The sequence below is a fragment of the Staurois parvus genome, unplaced genomic scaffold (genome assembly GCF_062004578.1).
Source record: "Staurois parvus isolate SC_StPar_1 unplaced genomic scaffold, SC_StPar_1.0 ptg000999l, whole genome shotgun sequence".
In the NCBI taxonomy this organism is placed as follows: domain Eukaryota; kingdom Metazoa; phylum Chordata; class Amphibia; order Anura; family Ranidae; genus Staurois; species Staurois parvus.
Window position 1 is genome coordinate 116,472 of NW_028318795.1, and position 23,152 is coordinate 139,623.

The 23,152-nt window shown below is 48.2% G+C and overlaps 1 protein-coding gene across 2 annotated transcripts in view; it reads left to right on the forward strand.

The window, feature by feature from the left end:
* Positions 1 to 5,295: 5,295 nt before the first annotated feature.
* The window catches only part of LOC149441363 (protein mono-ADP-ribosyltransferase PARP14-like), a 63,138-nt gene continuing 45,281 nt past the window's right edge, over positions 5,296 to 23,152 (forward strand). The window contains exons 1-6 of one of the 2 annotated variants that reach the window (XR_016307394.1): positions 5,296 to 5,650; positions 6,466 to 6,599; positions 10,116 to 10,149; positions 12,180 to 12,368; positions 14,980 to 15,216; positions 17,263 to 19,514. Coding sequence is in view for 1 of the 2 variants with exons in the window: in XM_089657429.1 (XP_089513555.1) it covers positions 5,461 to 5,650; positions 6,466 to 6,599; positions 10,116 to 10,149; positions 12,180 to 12,368; positions 14,980 to 15,216; positions 17,263 to 19,514 (3,036 nt within the window). In the remaining variant the exon portion in view is untranslated. The remainder of the gene's footprint in view (positions 5,651 to 6,465; positions 6,600 to 10,115; positions 10,150 to 12,179; positions 12,369 to 14,979; positions 15,217 to 17,262; positions 19,515 to 23,152) is intronic. The other variant, XM_089657429.1, reaches the window with a different exon arrangement.

The following is a 23,152-nucleotide window of genomic DNA, read 5'->3' on the forward strand; positions in this document are numbered from 1 at the left end:
GTGCAGCGCTGAGTAGCAAAAAGAGGCGTGGTCATTAAGGGGGGTAAATCCTCAGGAGGGCGAGGGGTTAAAAGGTTTACGTCAGGAAGTTCATGGAGGAACAAAGAGTGCAAGGTTCACCAGAAACAGAGACAAGGCAAGAAATCCAAAGGAGCAGACGGGGATCTCTCCAGCATCTCAGGCGGCTCAGCAAGAAGAAGAGCTACTGCCGGAGGCAGCAGAGGTTGTCGGTTTAAGTCCTGGTCCGGACACCCAGCCAAGAAGGGCTGCACCCTGCACTGGAGACACTCCATAGATGAGCATTGCAAATTGGTCTCCTTTACCACTTCCCGTCCGGCCCATGTCTATAAACGGCCAGACGGGAGCACTGCCGAAGCGGGTTGACGTTTATACATATCACCCCTGCATTCACTGCCTGTGTGCGCTCCCTGGGAGCGTACGGCACTACGATCTGGTGCCCGCTGTGTCCTAAGGAACACAGATCGCTGTACGGGACCTCTGTGTGAGATCCCGATTCATGTGATCACTGATTGGCCAATCAGCGATCACATGAATAATAGTAAACTGTCACTTCCTGACATCATCGCTTACTACTTGTGAAATCTGTGAATGAGGTGGCAGTGCAGGGGCGGGTTGCCGTTCATAAACGGCGCCCGCCATATTGGACTGTGCACGCTCCCTGGGAGCTCGTGGCACCACAATCCGGTGCCCGCTGTGTCTGGAGGCCAATCAGTGATCACATGCAGAGTAGTAAGCAAGATGTCACTTCCTGACATCATTGCTTACTACGTGTGAAATCTGTGAATGATCACAGAGATCACATGGTACAGGGCCATTCACAACAGTCTTGTACCATGTGACAAGCTGTGACCAATCACAGCTCACACGGGATTTCTCAATGGCGGCAGTAATGCAGCCAGAGAGAAGGAGAAATGATTGCTTTTACAGCATGTATGGGTGTAAAAGCAATCAGTGTAAAAAAAGAAAAGAAAAATCTTCATCACCCCCCACAAGTAGTACAGTGACACCATGGTACTGCTCGGGTGATGTTACATTAAAAAAAAAACAAAAAAAAACATAAATAATAATATCAAAAAAATAAATAAAAATGTAAATAAAAATTTTAAAAAATTATAATTGTTGGTTATAAACTAATTTGGGTTATTTTTTTTTTAACTAAAAAGATAGCTGAATACATTTTAGCCAAGATTTGTGAAGAAAGATTATTTATTTGCAAAATTTTATAAGAAAAACACCTTTTTCAAAATTTTTGGACATTTTCATTTATATAGCAAAAAAATAAGTGGCGAATAAATACCACGAAAATAAAGTTTTATCTGTCTCAATAAAATGCTAAAAAATGTCATATGGGTACAGCGTTGCATGACCGCGCAATTGTCATTCAAAGTGTGATAGTGCTGAAAGCTGAAAATTGGCCTGGACTGGAAGGGGGGAAAATGTCCAGACTGGAAGGGGGGGAAAGTGTCCGGACTGGAAGGGGGGGAAAGTGTCCGGACTGGAAGGGGGGAAAGTGTCCGGACTGGAAGGGGGTGAAAGTGTCCAGACTGGAAGGGGGGAAAGTGTCTGGACTGGAAGGGGGGGAAAGTGTCCGGACTGGAAGGGGGTGAATGTGTCCGGACTGGAAGGGGGGAAAGTGTCTGGACTGGAAGGGGGGGAAAGTGTCCGGACTGGAAGGGGGTGAATGTGTCCGGACTGGAAGGGGTTAAAGATGGCTGCTGCACTTCTATAATAATGAATATTCGGTTTGACCCTGTCCACACTGCAGAAGGATAATACAGCAGAAACAAAGGAAAGACATTTCACATCAGATGTCCGCTACAGTCCAGGTAAAGGATCTACATAAACCCAATAACTAAAACTCATAAAGATCCAACAGGTTCATGTCCTTTCAAAAGTCATTTTCAATCTTTGTGAGTTTGCTTTCTGGTGATCCTGCCATGACAGTCCTTTATCAGGCACTTCCCGTTATAGGGTGACAATACCCTTTTCCATGTCTTGTGCTTCTGAGTAGTCACCCTGTCACATGATGGGGACCACTAGTGGCCAATTCAACACACATGATGTAGCCACAGTCCACTGTTTTCACCATCAGGAACTCCTCCCGAGAATTGTCCTGCAGCCATCAGTGGAGTACACGTGGCAGGGAAGTGGCTGCAAAGAAGTTGTATGACACAGTAAGTGAATTCCTGTACGGCAACTGGCCAATAGAAATGAGCATAGGCTTGTGCACACGGGAGCACATAGGCGGGAGCGTGCCCACTGCTTCTGGGGCCAGACAGACTATTTAACCCCTTCCAGTCCGGACACTTCCCCCCCCTTCCAGTCCGGACACTCCCCCCCCCTTCAAGTCCAGACACTTTCCCCCCCTTCCAGTCCGGACACTTTCCCCCCTTCCAGTCCAGACACTTTCCCCCCCTTCCAGTCCGGACACTCCCCCCCCTTCCAGTCCAGAAACTTTCCCCCCCTTCCAGTCCGGACACTTTCCCCCCCTTCTAGTCCAGACACTTTCCCCCCTTCCAGTCCGGACACTTTCACCCCCTTCCAGTCCGGACACTTTCCCCCCCTTCCAGTCCGGACACTTTCACCCCCTTCCAGTCCGGACACTTTCCCCCCCTTCCAGTCCGGACACTTTCCCCCCCTTCCAGTCCGGACACTTTCACCCCCTTCCAGTCCGGACACTTTCACCCCCTTCTAGTCCGGACACTTTCCCCCCCTTCCAGTCCGGACACTTTCACCCCTTTCTAGTCCGGACACTTTCCCCCCCTTCTAGTCCGGACACTTTCCCCCCCTTCCAGTCCGGACACTTTCACCCCCTTCCAGTCCGGACACTTTCACCCCCTTCTAGTCCGGACACTTTCCCCCCCCTTCCAGTCCGGACACTTTCCCCCCCCTTCCAGTCCGGACACTTTCCCCCCCCTTCCAGTCCGGACACTTCCCCCCCTTCCATTCCGGACACTCCCCCCCCTTCCAGTCCAGACACTTTCACCCCCTTCCGGTCCGGACACTTTCCCCCCCCTTCCAGTCCGGACACTTTCCCCCCTTCCAGTCCGGACACTTTCACCCTCTTCTAATCCGGACACTTTTTCCCCCCTTCCAGTCCGGACACTTTCCCCCCCTTCCAGTCCAGAAACTTCCCCCCCTTCCAGTCCGGACACTTTCACCCCCTTCCAGTCCAGACACTTTCCCCCCCTTTCAGTCCAGAAACTTTCCCCCCCTTCCAGTCCGGACACTTTCACCTTCCTTCCAGTGCGGACACTTTCCCCCCCTTCCAGTCCGGACACTTTCCCCCCCTTCCAGTCCGGACACATTCACCCCCTTCCAGTCCGGACACTTTCACCCCCCTTCCAGTCCGGACACTTTCCCCCCCTTCCAGTGCTGACACTTTCCCCCCCTTCCAGTCCGGACACTTTCCCCCCCTTCCAGTCTGGACACTTTCCCCCCCTTCCAGTCCGGACACTCCCCCCCTTCCAGTCCGGACACTTTCCCCCCCCTTCCAGTCCGGACACTCCCCCCCTTCCAGTCCGGACATTTCCCCCCCCCTTCCAGTTCGGACACTTCCCCCCCTTCCAGTCCGGACACTCCCCCCCCTTCCAGTCCGGACACTTTCACCCCCTTCCAGTCCGGACACTTTCCCCCCTTCCAGTCCAGACACTTTCACCCCCTTCTAGTCCGGACACTTTTTCCCCCCTTCCAGTCCGGACACTTTCCCTCCCTTCCAGTCCAGAAACTTTCCCCCCCTTCCAGTCCGGACACTTTCACCCCCTTCCAGTCCGGACACTTTCACCCCCCTTCCAGTCCGGACACTTTCCCCCCCCTTCCAGTCCGGACACTTTCCCCCCCTTCCAGTCCGGACACTTTCCCCCCCTTCCAGTCCGGACACTTCCACCCCCTTCCAGTCCGGACACTTTCCCCCCTTCCAGTCCGGACACTTTCCCCCCCTTTCCAGTCCGGACACTTTCCCCCCCTTTCCAGTCCGGACACTTTCCCCCCCCCAGGCCAATTTTCAGCTTTCAGCACTGTCACACTTTAAATGACAATTGCGCGGTCATGCCACATTGTACCCATATGAATTTTTTTTTGCATTTTGTTGAGATGGATAAAGCTTTATTTTGGTGGTATTTATTCACCTCTGGGATTTTTATTTTTTTTTGCTATATAAATGAAAAAGTACAAACATTTTGAAAAAAAGTGTTTTGTTTATAAAATTTTGCAAATAAATAATCTTTCTTCATAAACCTTGGCCAAAATCTATTCATCTATCTTTTTAGTAAAAAAATAAATAACCCAAGATAGTTTATAACCAAAAAGGATAATTTTCAAAAAATGTTTGACTTTTTTTTTTTTTTAATATTATTTATGTTTTTTTTTTTACATACTGTCACCCTAACAGTAGGGTCACCATAGTGACACTGTACTACTTGTGGGGGGTGATGAATATTTTTTTTTCTTTACACTGATTGCTTTTACACCCATAAAGGCTGTAAAAGCAATTATTTCTCCTTCTCTCTGGCTGCATTCTTGCAGCCATTGAGAAATACTGTGTGAGCTGTGATTGGTCACAGCTTGTCACATGGTACAAGGCTGTTGTGAATGGCCCTGTACCATGTGACCTCTATGATCATTCACAGATTTCACACGTAGTAAGCAATGATGTCAGGAAGTGACAGTTTACTTCTGTTTATGTGATCACTGATTGGCCAATCAGTGATCACATGATCGGAACCTCACACAGAGATCCCGTACAGCGATTGGTGTCCTCTGAACACAGCAAGCACCGGATCGCAGTGCCGCACACTCCCAGCTAGCGTGCACAGGCGGGGAGTGGGGAAAACATTTATAAATGGCAACCCGCCCCTGCACTGCCACCATCCGGCCGTTTATATACATGGGCCGGATGGGAAGGGGTTAAGCCCCGCAGCGCCTGGTGTGAACTGATGTAAGGCAAATTGCCTTTTCTATGTATTGGGGCTGCATCCCCGCATCGGCCGTTGCACATGGTGTGAATGGGAATCCAGCTTTATATGTAATTCTCTGAGCCCCGTAATATGTTGCTCTTTTGTTTCCTCTTTCTTCTTTATCTGTAATGTAAAACTTTGTAAATAGTTTTTTCTTTCCTCTTTTTGAGGATGGAGAAGGATTTTCTGTACAAATATCAAGCTGAACCCTCCACCATTCCATCCAACCTCTGAGAGGAGACCCTCCAATGTACAATATGGAACCGCCAGCCCCAGAAAGTGAACGCGGGTTGTAGGACTGACAATCACAGCTGGGACTCTTCCTGGAAATCTCCATCCGAGAAGGAAAGTCATCTGATCGGCACAAACAGAAAGTGAAAGTGTCTTCGGGGGTCTTTCTTCATAAATATCCTCACCCAGAAAACACCGACCTCCACACCCCACTTGGCTGTACGACCTCATCCACCACTAACCGACCCCCACCATGGGGGACAGCACGTACCTGCACCCTGTGGCCCTAACCTGGAGCCAGGGGCCAAAGAAACTGAAAAAGCTGAAGAATAAACTGCAACTGTATTTCGGGAGTAAAAGTAAATCAGACGGAGGAGAGTGTGAGATCCGAGACAGCGACTGCAGCCCGGGGTACATCACCATATACTTCAAGGAGGAGGCAGGTAGGTACCGGAGTGGGGGCATTATAATATACTACTAGAAGGAGGGGGCAGGTAAGTACTGAGGACTGGAGGGGGGATCCTCATACACTATAAGGAGAAGGCAGGTAAGTACTGAGGACTGGAGGGGATACTCATACACTACAAGGAGGGGGCAGGTAAGTACTGAGGACTGGAGGGGATACTCATACACTACAAGGAGGGGGCAGGTAAGTACTGAGGACTGGAGGGGGATCCCCATACACTACAAGGAGGGGGCAGGTAAGTACCGAGGACTGGAGGGGGATCCTCATACACTACAAGGAGGAGGCAGGTAAGTACCGAGGACTGGAGGGGGATCCTCATACACTACAAGGAAGAGGCAGGTAAGTACCGAGGACTGGAGGGGATCCTCATACACTACAAGGAGGAGGCAGGTAAGTACCGAGGACTGGAGGGGATCCTCATACACTACAAGGTGGGGGCAGGTAAATACTGAGGACTGGAGGGGGATCCTCATACACTACAAGGAGGGGGCAGGTAAGTACTGAGGACTGGAGGGGATCCTCATACACTACAAGGGGGGGGGCAGGTAAGTACTGAGGACTGGAGGGGGATCCTCATACACTACAAGGAGGAGGCAGGTAAGTACTGAGGACTGGAGGGGGATCCTCATACACTACAAGGAGGAGGCAGGTAAGTACTGAGGACTGGAGGGGATCCTCATACACTACAAGGGGGGGGGGGCAGGTAAGTACAGGGGGAATAGAGGAATGTAGGAAGGACAGGACTGTCTGGATGGTCCAATATACAATATCTGGGAATCTTCTCTATCGCAGCACGAGATCGGGTTCTACAGAGGAAGGATCATGAACTGAAATTACCAGATGGAACGACATTACAGCTGGAAGTCCGATTACCGGAAGACACACAGAGTACAACGACCTCCCCACCCCCACAGGACAGAGCTGGGGTAAGTGTTGGGGTACGGGGGGGAGGGGCTCACAGGGGTGCAGGGGGGGAGGGGCCCACAGGGGTGCAGGGGGGAGGGGCTCACAGGGGTGCAGCAGGGGAGGGGCTCACAGGGGTGCAGGGTTTCAGTCTCGGCCGATGTTGATGCCACCTCCAGTCTCTGAGCTCACATCTTCCATATATATGAGAACTAAATGTCACCACATTGAAGACTTTTATGGCCCATGTATGTAATGGAGCATATTGGGCACCAACAAAGGCACTATAACGTGCAGAAGACCGGGGTCACTGCTGGCGGGGCATAGGACAGGGATCACTGCTGGCAGAGAAGAGGACAGGGGTCACTGTTGGTAGGGCAGAGGATAAAGGTCACTACTGGTAGGGCAGAGGACAGGGGTCACTGCTGGCAGAGAGGAGGACCGGGGTCACTGCTGGCGGGGCAGAGGACAGGGGTCACTGCTGGCGGGGCAGAAGACAGGGGTCACTGCTGGCGGGGCAGAGGACAGGGGTCACTGCTGGCAGGACAGAGGACAGGGGTCACTGCTGGCAGGACAGAGGACAGGGGTCACTGCTGGCGGGACAGAGGACAGGGGTCACTGCTGGCGGGGCAGAAGACAGGGGTCACTGCTGGCAGGACAGAGGACAGGGGTCACTGCTGGCGGGACAGAAGACAGGGGTCACTGCTGGCGGGGCAGAAGACAGGGGTCACTGCTGGCAGGACAGAGGACAGGGGTCACTGCTGGCGGGACAGAGGACAGGGGTCACTGCTGGCGGGACAGAGGACAGGGGTCACCGCTGGCGGGGCAGAGGACAGGAGTCACTGCTGGAGGGGCAGAGGACAGGGGTCACTGCTGGCGGGACAGAGGACAGGGGTCACTGCTGGCTGGGCAGAGGACAGGAGTCACTGCTGGAGGGGCAGAGGACAGGGGTCACTGCTGGCTGGGCAGAGGACAGGAGTCACTGCTGGCGGGGCAGAGGACAGGGGTCACTGCTGGCAGGGCAGAGGACAGGGGTCACTGCTGATGGGGCAAAGGACAGGGGTCACTGATGGTGGGGCAGAGGACAGGGGTCACTGCTGGCGGGGCAGAGGACAGGAGTCACTGCTGGCGGGGCAGAGGACAGGGGTCACTGCTGGCGGGGCAGAGGACAGGGGTCACTGCTGGCAGGGCAGAGGACAGGGGTCACTGCTGGAGGGGCAGAGGACAGGGGTCACTGCTGGAGGGGCAGAGGACAGGGGTCACTGCTGGAGGGGCAGAGGACAGGGGTCACTGCTGGCAGGGCAGAGGACAGGGGTCACTGCTGGAGGGGCAGAGGACAGGGGTCACTGCTGGCAGGGCAGAGGACAGGGGTCACTGCTGGAGGGGCAGAGGACAGGGGCACAGCTCTTTCTCCCATCCCTGCACTGCACACAGCCTGGGCACAGGCAGAAGAGCTCCTCTTTCCCACACATCACATAACTGTGATCAGTATAGTGTCAGGCTAGGGCGGTAAAGTATCAGATTAGGGTGGTATAGTGTCAGGTTAGGGTAGTATAGTTAGGGTTGGCTTTGGGGGGGGCACAACTAAAATCTGGGGGGGGGCATAGCCCTCCCCAGCACCCCTCTTGATCCGGCCATGTGACAGGGCAATGTTAAAATCAGAAAATAATTCCAATTATGCTGCCCCATCAATCCAGTGCCGAGACAAGGTCACCCAGCACCCAGGGCAATGATGCCAAACTTTGGCACCCCCCCCCTCCCCTCCTGATATGTGAACTTAGGGGGGTCAACTTAGGGGATGCGCAAGTTGCACCTCCTCCCGACTCTCTCCTCACTGCTCCCAGTGCTGGGCTGACAGGAGTAGTGATGCCATTGTCACTACTCCTGTCAGCCTTGTAACAAATGGACATGGTGTCCACATCACTGCAATAAACCATTGTGCCCAGGGCAACCGCCCCTCCTGCCCACCCCTTGTCCCAGCCCTGCATCACTTTTCTAACACTTACCACAACAAATGGAGTGTCCTGTGTGTGCTCTGACTACAGGCGTGCTGTGACTGTGTTTGCTCTGACTGTAGTCAATACATTTGCTGTGTGCTGTAAGTGGGGGTGGTCCACAGCCTTCACCTGCTGGGTGTGCAATCACTTCACAGGCACTCCATAGTGTCCTCAGTGACTGCAGCTATGGTATCTGATCCTAGGACAAGGGTAAGTACCAGGGGTAGACTGACAACTCATGGGGCCCCCAGGCAATAGGGGATCATGGGGCCCCTGTGTCCTTGCCCAAACTCAAAAAAGCCTATGAAAAAGGTACCAGGGGCATCTCATGGGGCCCCCTACTGACCCCAAGCCCTCGGGCAGTGCCAGAGTTTCCAAATGGTCAGTCCGCCCCTGGTAAGTACTAAACTGTCCCCTAATGACTTGCCAAGAACTTGTATCTAGCAGACTTCTCCCTTATGGGCCCTGGGGGTGTAGAGGTCCTCACACTGTCCTTGTCCTGCAGCTATGGATAGAACTGCTCTCAGGCCTTTTGCTGGGCTAGTTCATTTCCAGGCTATGCAGGATGTCCTTCCCCAGTGGACTGCAGGACAGTTGAGCTCCCTCTATCAGCTTTCATCCTTCCTCCAATCTCCATTCTGGAGGCAGAACCCCCCTTTTCCAGGGCCTCCTCCCAAGCTACACAGCAGCACCTCAACCATCCATCTTCCACCCAACTCCCATGCTGGCCACTCTCTCATATTTATGGGCCATATTTATACTCTCTCATATTTATGGGCCAGTCTGCCACAACTGCCAGGCCTCCTGCCTGGGATTGGTCAGACTTTCATGAATATGCAGATCAGCTCCTTCTTGCTTCCACCTAATGACTTCTAGAAGCTTCTCCAAGCTTCAAGAGCAGAAGGCGGTATCAGAGGAGTGACCTGTAGAGCCTTTCAGCCTGGGCTGAAATAAACTCTCTAATAATACCCAGGCTCCTAGCAAGCCTCTAACTACACTTGCCCAACCATGTATACTAGAGGGCGCTACAGTTGACTCAGCCATGAATGTGTAGAAGAGTCCTCCAGGGCAAGAACTGTTTTGCAGAGGATAGCTGAGATGGTAAGTGTACATGGAGAGGGGGAGCAGAAAGGAAGTTGAAACATGCTCACCCTCCAGTGCTTCTGACAAGAAACAGAAAATATTCTCTTTTTATACCATGCAGGATTTGTTTGATACCTTTTACCCAGAGTTCAGCTTTGTCCTGACCCTTCATATACACATAGATAAGGGCCATTCATACGTTGTTACCTTGGAGAAGATGACGTCACCATCACAATGTAAATTGTTTGTTGGGGGAAATCCGAATGTTCTTTGGTCAGATACTTCATACACAAGGCCCCTTAGTGGATGGGCTGTAGACCCCAACTCTCAGAAGTGCAATCTTAACTTCTACTAAGATATATTGGACCGCCGAGAAGGCTCCCAGTTTGGGAACTAAAAGTAGAAGATTTACACACACGTATGACGATTGTAATTTTGATGGGTTTTTTTTGTTTGCAGGCTTCTCAAGCCGAGAAGAGTCGGAACCTCCCAGGTAACGGAAAAATATTGAGTTTACAGGGGAGTGAGCTGAGACATAGACGGCTAGTGAGAAAAGTATCTAAAGCATCCGTTCTCCACTAGGGTTCCTCCAGAGGTTACTGAGCAATGAGCAGTGATGGACTGGTCTCCTGCCTGAAGGTGTCCACATAATTCTGCCACCAACACCTCCCTTCATTTCCACTGACCACCAGCGGAAGGAAACCCTTCTCTTAATGACCACCAACGTAGGGTGGCTAATGTACCATGGTTAATTTTAGCTGAGGTTCCCTGAGACCAGAATATTATATCAAGGGTTCTACCATGGTAAAAAAACAGTTGAGGACGTCTGATCTATAATAACCTTGTGACGTGCATATATAGCACTACCTCCTTAAGAGTCGCTGAGTTTTTGGGTCCTCCTATAGTCCTGCACAGCCAGGCAACATGCATTTTCTTCCACCCTTGCCCTCTGGAGACAGTAAACAGTTCTTGAGCTTGTTTTTGCATTTTTCTTAAGGGGCATTGACCTTGGATAGGGTTGAGGGGTGTATTGGATGCTCAAGGAACTGTGAACATGAGGACAAACTCCTTAGAAATTATGTACATGTCCAAAGACAAACATTCTCTTCTTAGAGAGCTCTCCAGCCCTCCTGGTGTACCATCTCAGACCCCAGATGCATCCTCCTCTTCATCCAGGTGCCTGAGGGAATCCCTGGGCAAGGGGACCCAGAAACTGCCACTTTAATAAAGCAGTCCCACATGAGGAGCTAGTTTGGTTTTCCACTTGACTGCCCTCTCCCCTTATCTGGCCCAGAGAATGTAGGATTACTCACTTTGCCTCTCCTGTAAGCTTGATGGGTTGGTGGCTGCCTTCAGGTCTTACACTGGGCTGGCTCCTTCCCTGCTTCCCAGGCTGTCCTCTCTCAGGGGATGGATGAGGTAGTGAGATCCTCCTGCCCAGCAACTGCCTGTAGGCTGGCCCCTCTCTTGGCCTCCTCCCAGGCTCCACACTCCAGCCTCTCACTCCATCTTCCACCCCACACTGACCCCCTTCTTATCAGGCTCTCTTATACTTAAGGACTGTCCTGACCCCATGCCAATCCTCCTGCCTGGGGATTGGGCAGAGTCCCTTGAGTATGCAGATCAGCCCCACCTCACCCCCATCTACTGTCTTCTAGAAACTTCTCAAGCTTTTAGAGCAGGGGGAGGTATCAGGGAACTGCAGAGCCCTCAGCCCTGACCTAAAATTAACCTGGCTGACTCATCCCAGGCTGACTCATCCCAGGTTGCTATCCAGCCTCTAACTAAAAAACATAGCTAGCTCCCTCTGGCTAACTAGAGGGGAGCTACACATACAAAATACAGACAGTCTTTGGAGGGTAATATGGTCCCCAAAACAAACACAAAGAAAAAGGGCAATATGCAGTCAACACACTGGCAACTATGACAATGTATGGGAAATTAATATGCAAATGTTGCACTAATTATGTGATCATTTGTTGCAATACCCAGGTGATAAGCGCAGTAGAAAGGCAGCCCAGTATGTCTCATGAATTTTTAACTTTACTCATGGAACTGTGGGCAGCCACTAGGCCACTCTCCCTCCCTTATATATCCTCTCTGTGGTCAGAGTGAGGTGATGGAGGAGACCAAAGGTCCGTATTACTATTTCTGTCTTCTCTACCTTGGAATGATGGGAAGGTCTACAGTAACGACGTGTATGGCAGCAATTTTATGGCACACAGGCTTTTAATGGACAGTTTATGGCTAGTATTGTACTTTATAAATACACATAATAATGCTGTGTTTCCCGAGACTGTCTGCACATGGATGGTTGGCCACCCATCTTGTGCACCACTTATGTCCATTGGCCAAGCTGAGTATGTTCTAGAGGAGGAAGGAGGACAATACTCAGCCCCATTACCAGGGCTTATATGTACATAAAGGGAAAGATGACTATGGATGGTTGGAGATATTTGGGACATAGCAATAATTTGTCCACATTTTAATGCAATTTTTTAATTCTTTTCCCAACAACTGCAGAGAAAAAAGAGGTGTCACCTAGCCGTTCATCTTCTCCGGTTCTGATTGAGAGCCTTCAAGACAGCTGCACTTCTGAGATATTAAGCCTCCTGGTTGGGAATACCAGTGGGAAATCCATGGACACGGACTTCTACATAGAGAGGATTCCAGAGATCCAATCTGCCGTCATCACCTTCACATGTGCTATAGGTCAGACACCCAACAAAGACAACGATTTATGAACAGCAGACATGTTTTATTGCATAACAACGAATCAAATTCCATGTTTTATTTTCTCAGCGCTGGTTAGAGAGCAGAAGTTGATATGTGATTGGTTGGTATGGACTGCAAAAATAATTTTTTTTCCCCCTCACATTAATCAGACTGATTTGTTGTGAGGGGAGTTGCAGGGCCAACGTTTGGTGAAGGACCCTCCTGTGAGCTGGTCGCCGTTTCTTTAACACACTAGTCAGTCTTCTCTAGGCTCCCATAGCAGGTACTTATGGAGCCATGGATACGTAAAAGGCCAATAAGGGTAAAGAGATGCATACTACCAGTGGCAATGAGGGTGTTAATCTTACCTTGCCAAGCAACCATTCTGGGCTAGCATTCTACCTGTATAGACTGGAATTTTCTCTCCATCTTGTGTGGTTTTGCTCCGACTTCCTCCCAAAATCCTTTGATGGGTTAGTTGGCTTCAACCTACACTCACCATGTGTGGCCAATGTTTGTGATTCTCAGAAATAGTATCAGCACTATGTGCATAAAATAAGTACAATAATTGTGTACATGAACTGCAGTGCACAGGTTGGAATTCACTATTGACATATCGCTACCACTGACATCCAATCAATGCCAAACCAGGCAGACGGCACACATACAGTGAAGGAAATGTGTATTTGCTCCCCTGCTGATGTTGAATGTTCGCCCCTCACACAGAAATGATCGGTCTAACAATGGAATGTTCGGTGTAACACTGAGAGTCAGAATACAACAACAAATTCAGCAGAAATGCGTCTAACAAATGATGACGGATCTGCATGTTCATGAGGGAAAGAAGGATTTGATCCCCTTCACAAAACATGACTTAGTACTTGGTGGCAAATCCCTTGTCGGGCATCACAGAGGTCAGACGTTTCCTGGAGTTGGCCCCCAGGTTCGCACACATCTCAGGAGGGATATTGGCCCACTCCTCTTGGCAGATCCTCTCCAAGTCATTAAGGTTTGGTGGCGGACATTTGGCAACTCGAACTTTAAGCTCCCTCCACAAATTTTCAATCAGGTTAAGGTCTGGAGACTGGCTAGGCCACTCCAGGACCTTAATGTGCTTCTTCTTGAGCCGCTCCTTTGTTGCCTTGGCCATGTGTTTTGGGTCATTGTCATGCTGGAACACCCATCCACCACCCATTTTCAATGCCCTGGCTGAGGGAAGAAGGTTCTTACCCAAGACTTGATGGTACATTGCCCCGTCCATCGTCCCTTTGATGCGGTGCACTTGTCCTGTCCCCTTAGCAGAAAAACACCCTCAAAGCAGAATGTTTCCACCACCATGTTTGACAGTTGGGATGGTGTTCTTGGGGTCATAGGCAGCATTCCTCCTCCTCCAAACACGGTGAGCTGAGTTGATGCCAAAGAGCTGGATTTTGGTCTCCTCTGACCACAACACTTCCCACCAGTCCTCCTCTGCATCATTCAGATGTTCAGTGGCAAACTTCAGAAAGGCCTGGACATGTGCTTTCTTGAGCAGAGGGACCTTGTGGGCACTGCAGGATTTCAGTCCTTGTCGGCTTAGTGTGTTACCAATTGTTTTCTTGGTTACTGCGGTCCCAGCTGCCTGGAGATCATTGACAAGATCCTCACGTGTAGTTCTGGGATGATTCCTCACTGTTCTCATGATCATTGACACTCCACGAGGTGAGATCTTGCATGGTGCACCAGACCTAGAGAGACTGACACTTGTTTTGTGTTTCTTCCATTTGTGAATGATTGCACCAACTGTTGTCACCTTCTCACCAAGCTGCTTGGCCATAGTTTGGTAGCCCAGTCCAGCCTTGTGTAGGTCTACCATCTTGTCCCTGACATCCTTGGACAGCTCTTTGGTCTTTGCCATGGTGGAGAGTTTGGAATCTGATGGTTTTATGGCTCCTGTGGACAGGTGTCTTTTATACAGGTAACAAAATAAGATTAGCAGCACTCCCTTTAAGAGACTGCTTCTAATCTCAGCTTGTTACCTGTATGAGAGACACCTGGTAGCCAGAAATCCTGCTGAATGATAGGGGATCAAATCCTTCTTTCCCTCATGAACATGCAGATCAGTCATCATTTGTTAGACGCATTTCTGCTGAATTTTTTGTTGTATGCTGTCTCTCAGTGTTACACCGAACATTCCATTGTTAGACCGATCATTTCTGTGTGAGGGGTGAACATTCCATTGTTAGACCGATCATTTCTGTGTGAGGGGCAAACATTCAAAATCAGCAGGGGAGCAAATACACATTTCCTTCACTGTAAGTAAAGATGGGAGGGTGATGGCTTTTATCCATTTTATGATGTTCATCTGGTCCAGCAATGGGACCTCTCCAAGGCTTCGGATATCACCTTTTAGGCTGGATGGCAAAACAGAGCAAACATTTAAAATGTATGTTGTAACAAGAGATACAAATAAATAATTCTAGAGAATGCTAGCGAGAATTATCACATAAATGTAACTAATGGTGACATACTCTTTCAGTAAATGCCAGCAGAGCCAGATTGCTTGGGCTAGGAAGCAGACGATGTATGTATCTACGTATTCACTGGGATGTGATGTCTCTATTCACAGATATTGCAGATTTCATTGGAAAATTCTCCGGCAGCCGAAGAGTAAAACAGCATAAACTAAAAGCAAGGCGTTTGGAAGAAATCAGAAGCATCCGAGTGGAGAGGATCCCCTCCAATACCCCGGAGGACATGGTCACACTTTACTTCGAGAGCGCCAAGAACGGAGGAGGGAGTGTAGAAGATTTGGAGATGTTATTAGATGAAAGAGCCGCATTGGTCACATTTCAGGAGGAAGGAGGTGAGAGGGATAGAGGATAAAGGTACTGGGGGTGGTGGATGGTTATGTCTGGGGTAGGAGGGGGTAGACCTGAAAATGTATATTGTCACCCTGTGCAAGAAATCAACCAATGGCAGTGAGGACTGCAGAGTCCTATCCAGAGAAATACAATCTGCCAATGGATTATGAATCCTCAATATTTAGGTTTCTCGTCTTTAGGTTTGGAATTGCAGATGTTTCCTGCTGCTGACTGACTGGCACTCAGGGCAATAGTCATAGGGGCAGTAACAAGCTTGGGCTAATGTGCATTTTTGTTCTCTCTGGCAACCACATGGAGGTTCACGGCCAGTGGTGCATGCTGAGGGGAGGAGTTAATAATTTGGAAAGTGGCCTGGTGAGCTCTTTTGGGGTGTGCAGTGATGTGTGCTCAGTAGGCAAGAGCCTAGTTGAGACCTAGCTCAGAACCCTCAAGCTGCTCTGCTTAGTCGAGAAGGGTACAACACCCAAGGTGGAGAGCTAGAGGATGGAAGTCTCACTGGAGGGGGATTGGTGTCTGCTCTCTGAATCTAGCACTCCATTGGATGGAGAAGTCTGGGGGAGTTGGGAGCCCTGTTGACAAAGAAGACCTATACCCTATTCGTCTCTCCCTTTGAGTTGGAGCAATAAAACTTGAAAAAGACTAAAGTGACTGGTGCCCATCATTGTTGTGACTGTCTCCACTGTGGCCATGGATCCACTTTTACGAAATGCTAGCCCTCTTCCTGAGTTGGAGGCAAGTTTTCCCAGCCCCCTCGGGCCAGGAGGGGCACTGCATATATGTTTCTCTTAACTTCTCCAGGACATCACTGGACACCTAAATCTATAGTAACCTAACCTTCCAGAGCTGCCATGGTAAGCCCAGATAGACTTAATTGTTTTAGACTTTATATTACTATTCCAAAATATTACTAAAAGCATAATCAATACAATACCACCTTTTTTATTTGTAGCTGGTTGTTTACCACAAAAAGGATTCTATAGAACAAGGGGTCTCCAGACTTTCAAAACAATGGGCCAGTTTATGGCCCTTCAAACTTTTGGGGGTCAGACTGTGGCCAGTGGGAGTAAAAATGCCATAGACTTGGTGGTCAGTTGGATTAATAGTGCCCCATCATTGGTGTCAGTGGGAGGAATAGTCCCCCATCATTGGTGTCAGTGGTAGGAATAATCCCCCATCATTGGTGTCAGTGGGAGGAATAGTGTCCCATCATTGGTGTCAAGGGGAGGAATAGTTCCCCTTGTTGCTATCAGTAGGAGGAATAGTGCCCCATCATTGGTATTAGTGGGAGGAAGAGTGCCCCATCATTGGTGTCAGTGGGAGGAATAGTGTCCCATTATTGGTGTCAGTGAGAGGAATAGTGTCCCATCATTGGTGTCAGTGGGAGGAATAGTGCCCCATCATTGGTGTCAGTGGGAGGAATAGTGCCCCATCATTGGTGGCAGTGGGAGGAATAGTGCCCCATCATTGGTATCAGTGGGAGGAATAGTGCCCCATCATTGGTATCAGTGGGAGGAATAGTCCCCCATTATTGGTGTCAGTGGTAGGAATAATCCCCCATCATTGGTGTCAGTGGGAGGAATAGTGTCCCATTATTGGTATCAATGGAAGGAATAGTGTCAAATCATTGGTGTCCATGGGAGAAATAGTGTTCCATAATCAGTGTCATTTGGGAGAGTTAGTTCCCCATCTTTGGTGTGGGTGGAAGGATTAGTGTCCCATAAGTGGTGTCAGTGGAAAGAAGAGCGTCCTATCATTGGTGTCGGTGGGAGGAATAGTGTACCATCATTGGTGTCAGTGGGAAGAATAGTAGCTCATATCAATGGAAGGAAGAGTGCTCCAAGAGTGCTAGAAAAAGGCAAGCAAAGGGCCACATCTGGTCCAGGGGCCAGTTTAGAGACCCCTGTTTTAGGGCATGAATTATTATATTTTTTTTTACATGACAACTAACACTAATTCTGACGTATCCCTGCTTATTGCTCCCTCCCATACCTTTTATCTAACAAGCACCATATTTCAATTTATTGCAGTTCTAAAGACGGTGATGACAAAGCGGCACGTGCTAAATAATAATCCAATATCCCTGTACCCATATTACCCATCCATTGGTCATTGCTTGTATGGGAAGGAAGGCCCTCATATGGAAATACCTGATTCAGTAGAAATCCCCATCAGTCCACATATACTGACATTCATTTTGAAGAATGAACAGATAAAACTAAATGTTGAAAAAGCAATGGCGGATATTTACTGTGAAATCACTTGGCCAAATGTAGACCCCCCCACTCCTGTCATCAAACTGACTTTGCCCAGCACTCTCTCCAGTCATCTCCGAACATTGGCAAAGATAGTTCCAACATGGAGCGATAACATCCACAAAAAGTTTAAAGCTTTTATTTCAAAGTATAAAGTCACAGAGTGCGACCTGAAGCCACCGGTGTGGGAAAGCATCAAAGAAAAGATGTCTAGCTTATCATATGATGGAGTCCTCATAAAACCCGACTTAGCTGCAGAGAAGGCTTTCATTGTGGGTATTTCAGAAGACGTCATGAAGATTGAGCCAAAATTCAGAAAACTGGTAGAAGAAACCACTAGACAACTGAGCAGAGTGGAAGAGAATGTGTCTCTTGAGCCTGAAGCTTATAAATTAATGCTGGCGCACGGTTTGGAGAAAAGCATCCTGGAAGATTCTCCACATGTGAAAATTAGCTACGACGGAATTTCTAAGGCAGTCAAACTTTATGGGCCAAAAGATGAAGTTTCCACTGCCAAATGTGAAATTCTCAATACTAGACAAAGCTTGAAATTCAAATCTGTTCACCTCGATCCACACATCATCAAGTTTCTGGAGGCAGTGGACAATGAAGAATTGTCATGTAGTCTTCTTATGAAAAACAACATAAAAGCAGCTTTTCAGGTGAAAGACAATGCAGTCATGTTAGCTGGTTACTCTGATAACGATCTGAGAAATGGTGAAGAAACCTTGAAGAAGGAATTGGTCTGTAAGCAAATTTCTGTTGAGGATAAAAGTGTCACTCAGAGTCCGGAGTGGGGAAATCTGAAGAGCTTCCTAAAGGAGAAGATTAATATTGATGGGATGAAGGTTTCCATAGAGGAGTTCCCTGTGAGGGATGGAACTGAGGTGGTGAGCACTGGTCTATCCTCGCCTGTAGAAGAAACCTACCGGCAGATCCATGACTTTGTGGAGAAGAACACTTTGGTGGAGAAGGACATCAAACTGAAGTCAGTGGCGGTGTTGCGGTTTATGGAGGAAAAAAGAACGCAGGAATGGAATGAAATAATACGGAATGTGAAGGTTGTGAAGAAACAGAACTTTGTCTCCTTGTCTGGCCCAAAGTGCTATGTAGAGAAGGCAGAAACCAGCATAATAAAAATGATTTCCAAAATGTATTCTGACACCTTATACATTGATAAGCCCGGGGTCAAAAAATTCTTTATTGAAGATGAAAATATGTATGTTACTACAGTATGGAACAATCACAAATGTGTGATACAACTACAGAAGGAGGTCGATGACAGAATTTCCAATCGAAATGAGCTCCATTGCCAAGTCAGCCTCCAGAATGGAGCCACAATGGTTATATATAAAGGTGATCTGTGCCAACACAATGCTGATGTCATCATAATTGCCTCAAATAAGAATTTAAAGCCAACTGGGGGACCAGCGCTGGCTTTGATGAAAGCAGCAGGACCCAGTCTTCAGAAAGAATGTGAACGCATTGTTCAGAAGAAAGGGGAGCTGGAGCCGGGAGAGTGTGTCATAACAGATGTGAGCAATTTATCATGTAAGAAGGTAATTCATGCAATTGCTCCCAAACTGGATAAAAAAGAAAATACAAAATGTGAACGTCTTCTACGGAAAGTGATAACCGAGAGCTTGGTGATGGCTGCAGAGAATGGTCAAAGCTCTGTTGCACTTTCTGTTGGTGACTTTGTTATTTCTGGGTGTCCCTTGGACCTGTGCGCCCAAAACATTGTAAAATCCATAAAATCATACACAGAAAGCCAAGAAGGAGCCAACACCATCAAAAACATCCATCTCCTGGACAGTGATGAAGACATTCTAAAGACTATCACTGAATTTGTAAATGAAGAGTTTGAGGAAAAACAGGTCCATGTTTCTTCCAAACGTGGCATGAAAAAGCAGAAGAGGACAACTCCTAAGGAAGGGGAAACAATGAACAAAGGCAAAGATCAAATGGTGACCACTAAGGAAGGCTTGAACATCAATATAAAACAAGGAAATATTGAAAATGCAATGGTAAGTTCTAATCATTTTGAGTTTCCTCATCATATTAAATATACAGTTGCAAGAAAAAGTATGTTAACCCCTTGGGATTCCATGGAGTTTTGCATGAATTGGGCATAAAATGTGCTCTGAACGTCATCTAAGTCACAACAATAGAAGAACACAGTCTGCTGAACATAATACTACACAAACATTAGATGTTGCCATGGTTTAATTGCACATAACATGTAAACATTCACAGTGCAGGGAGGAAAAAGTATGTGAGGTCCTAGCTTAATGACTTCTCCCAGAGCTAATTGGAGCCAAGAGTGAGCCAACCTTGACTCTAATCAGTGTGATGATATTGGATGTGTTGCTGACAGCTGTCCTGCCCTTAAAAAACAAACACCTGTTTTGGGTTTACTGGTTTCAAGAAGCACTGTCTGATGTGAACCATGCCTCTTGAAACCTCATGTCTATCCAGTACCACCTGGTATCTGATCGCAGTGGTTCTGCATCCAGGTGCTGGGCATACGGGGCAGCAAACTCTGTGGAGAGTCCAGTAGGAAGTCCACCGGCATATTATATTGTCCAAGTAGACTAACACAGTCTCCGTTAAGCGCTGGAAAGTACTGGGGACATTACTCAGTCTGAAGGGCATGCTAAGAAACTTGCTCAGTCCCAGGGGTGTGATAAAGGCAGTCTTTTCATGGTCTTGGTCTCTCATTGGTACTTGCCAAGTCAAGGTTGGAGAAATAGTTGGCTTGGCCAAGTGCCATGAGCCACTCCTCCGTTGTACAGGCATTTAGTTTGTGGTAGTCCACACAAAATCGCAGACCTCTGTCCTTCTTTTGCACCAGGACCCCAAGGTCAGCCCATGGACTACAGCTTTTCCGAATGACCACACTCATGTCCTTGACCTTCTGACACAAGGCTGGGGGAATGTGGAGGTACCACTACCGGATGGGTGTAGCATCCACTGTTTGAATTGAGTGGTCGATGGCCTCTGGTCAACCGTAGTCTTTCAGAGTGGTGCCAAAGACCAATAGGTGTTTCTCTAGAAGTTGGTGAAGCAGCTGCTGCTGAGGTAGAGGATAGTCCTGGACAGGGATGGCCAGCTGTTCCAGCTGTAGTTTGTATTATGACTTGTCTAACTGGGCTATGGCTGTCTGTATTGAGGCGCCAACAGCTTCAACCTCTGGTTGGCCTCCGAGATACAGTGATGTGGTACCACATAGAGGTCTGCTATGGTGGCACGATTAGGAAGAGAAATTGAAGAAGCCCCCAGTTGATAAGCTGCACCAGCACCTGTCCTTTGCACCTGTCCTTTGTGGACCTTGGATAAGGTGCAAGCAACCAGCCACTCCCCTGGTGTGCCCTGGAGTTTTTGAGGAGTTCCACCATTACTGTGACCTTTTACAGCTTCTTGTGAGCCCCAGTCAGAGACCTCTTGGAAGGGTGACCAGAGTAATTTTTGCTTGTTCATGCTGTTTTCTCCCTGTTTTTTCTCATCATAGATGACTCTGTAGCACTGGATGGCATTCTGAACGGCTGCTGTAACCTATGTGTATCATTCTACGTTGGGGTCCTGTGCCTCCATAACTAACAGTGCCTCTTCAAGTAAATAAAATCCCCTTGCCATTTCCTGTGTTGTAAATCTCTTTGGTTTTTCAGTTACATCTTCCTCATGGCTCTCTTTGTCTTTTTGTTTGGCCTCTAATTCCATCAGGTCCTCATTAGTAAGCTCCTCTTGTTGCACAGCAAGGAGTTAAATGAAGTCGTCCTCTTCAGATCTAGCTCCAGCTTCGTGCTAAGGGTCACTAAGTTGTTGAAGACCTCTTTGGACTCCTTACCCATCTTTTCAAGTCCATGAACTTCATGAACAAACTGCAGCTAAAGGTTCTTCTAAATCCCATTCATGGTGACAGCTGAAACCTCACACCAAGCAAAGTTGATGTTCTTTATGACCTCGTAGATGTTATAGTCCTTCCAAAATTGTTGCAAGGTTGTTCTTGTTTCATCAATAGCCTTTACTGCTTGACAAAAAGTGTGACATAAATAACATTTCTTGAAAGTCACAATAACTCCTTGGTCCATAGGTTGGATGAGCACCGTAGTATTCAGTGGAAGATGCACTACTTTGACGTTGGGATGAAAGTCATCCATGAATTGGAGGTGACCTGGTGCATTGGCAAGCAGCAATAGTATGTTGAATGGGCTATCTTTCTCCAAACAATATTTCTCTATCTCTGGGATAAAGTGGTGGAAAAACCAGTCCTGGAAAATGGCCTGTATAACCCAGGCTTTGGAGTTACTCTTCCACACAACAGGTACAGAGCCCTTGGCTATGTGTTTGAGGGCTCTTGGGTTCTCTGAATGGTAAGCTAAGAGAGGCTTTAATTTCATATCGCCGGAAGCATATTCCCTTTGCCTCTTTGAAGCCTGGCATCACCTTTTCCTTTTTACTGATGTAACTTTGTTCTGGCAGCCTCTTCCAGTACAGTCCTATCTCATTGACGTATTGACGTTGGGGTAAATAAACACCTTCGTCAATAATTTCTCTAAGTGTTTCTGGAAATTCTTGGGCAGCTATGGTATCTGCACTCACAGCCTCACCACTTACTTTGCCGATGTGAAGGCCGGCTCTAGCCTTGAATTTATGAAACCATCCATGGCTGGCAGTAAAAGATGCACACTGTTCACCCTGGTTTTTCTTCAAGTCTTCAAACAGGCTTTTATCTTTTTCTTGAAGAAGCATCAAGCTGAGTGGGACTCGATGCTGACGCTGATCCTGCATCCACACCTGAGAAGTTTCTCCATCTCCTCTATTACTTTACCACTCTTTTTGGATATTACTGTTGGCTTCATAGGCACAGCAGACTTCACATGTTCCATGATCTTGGCCTTGTTCTTTAGAACTGTGCCAATGGTGGAACGTTTCATGTTATCAGAACGAGCGATGTCTTCCATCTTCTCCAATTTCTCAATTATTTTAAATTTTGTTTCCATGGTTATTGCTTTGTGCTTCCTAGCAGTCCCCTCCACATCACCACTGCTTTTCCTTTTGCCTCCGGACATCCTGGGCTCGGTACTGTACACTATGGCACCGTACAGTAAGCACACAGCAGCATAACTGTGACAATGTCCAGTAGACACGTGAGCTACTTCTGAGATTTGTTCACATCTACGAATGTTCGTAATGCAAAGTCCGTTCGTATCTGTGAATGTTCGCAACTCGAATGTTCGTAAATTCGGGGACTTACTCTAATTTCTTCTGGTCTCAGTGAAAATACAACAGCAGCAACTCCATGGACAGGACGCGTGACTCAGTTTTCTCTCAGTCTACTTCCTAGAAAAATCCCCTTTAACCTTCCTGGCAGTAATCCCGAGTGTGGCTCAGGGTTAATTTCGGTACCAAAAGCGGTAACCTCGAGCCACACGCAGGATTACACTGCAGCGGTCCCTCAAGCATTACCTTGTCCTGCGATCCCGCGAGGTCCCTCCTGCAGTGTCCTCCGGCCATGTCCGCCGGCCGATGCCGGCATCCGTCTTCCAGGTTCCGTTCCCTGCGAGCGTCGGGATATTCGGAGGGCGGAACCGGCGGGAGCTTCAAAAAAGTAAAAATTTGACATACACTCAATACATTGTAATCTGTTAGGATTCCATTCCTG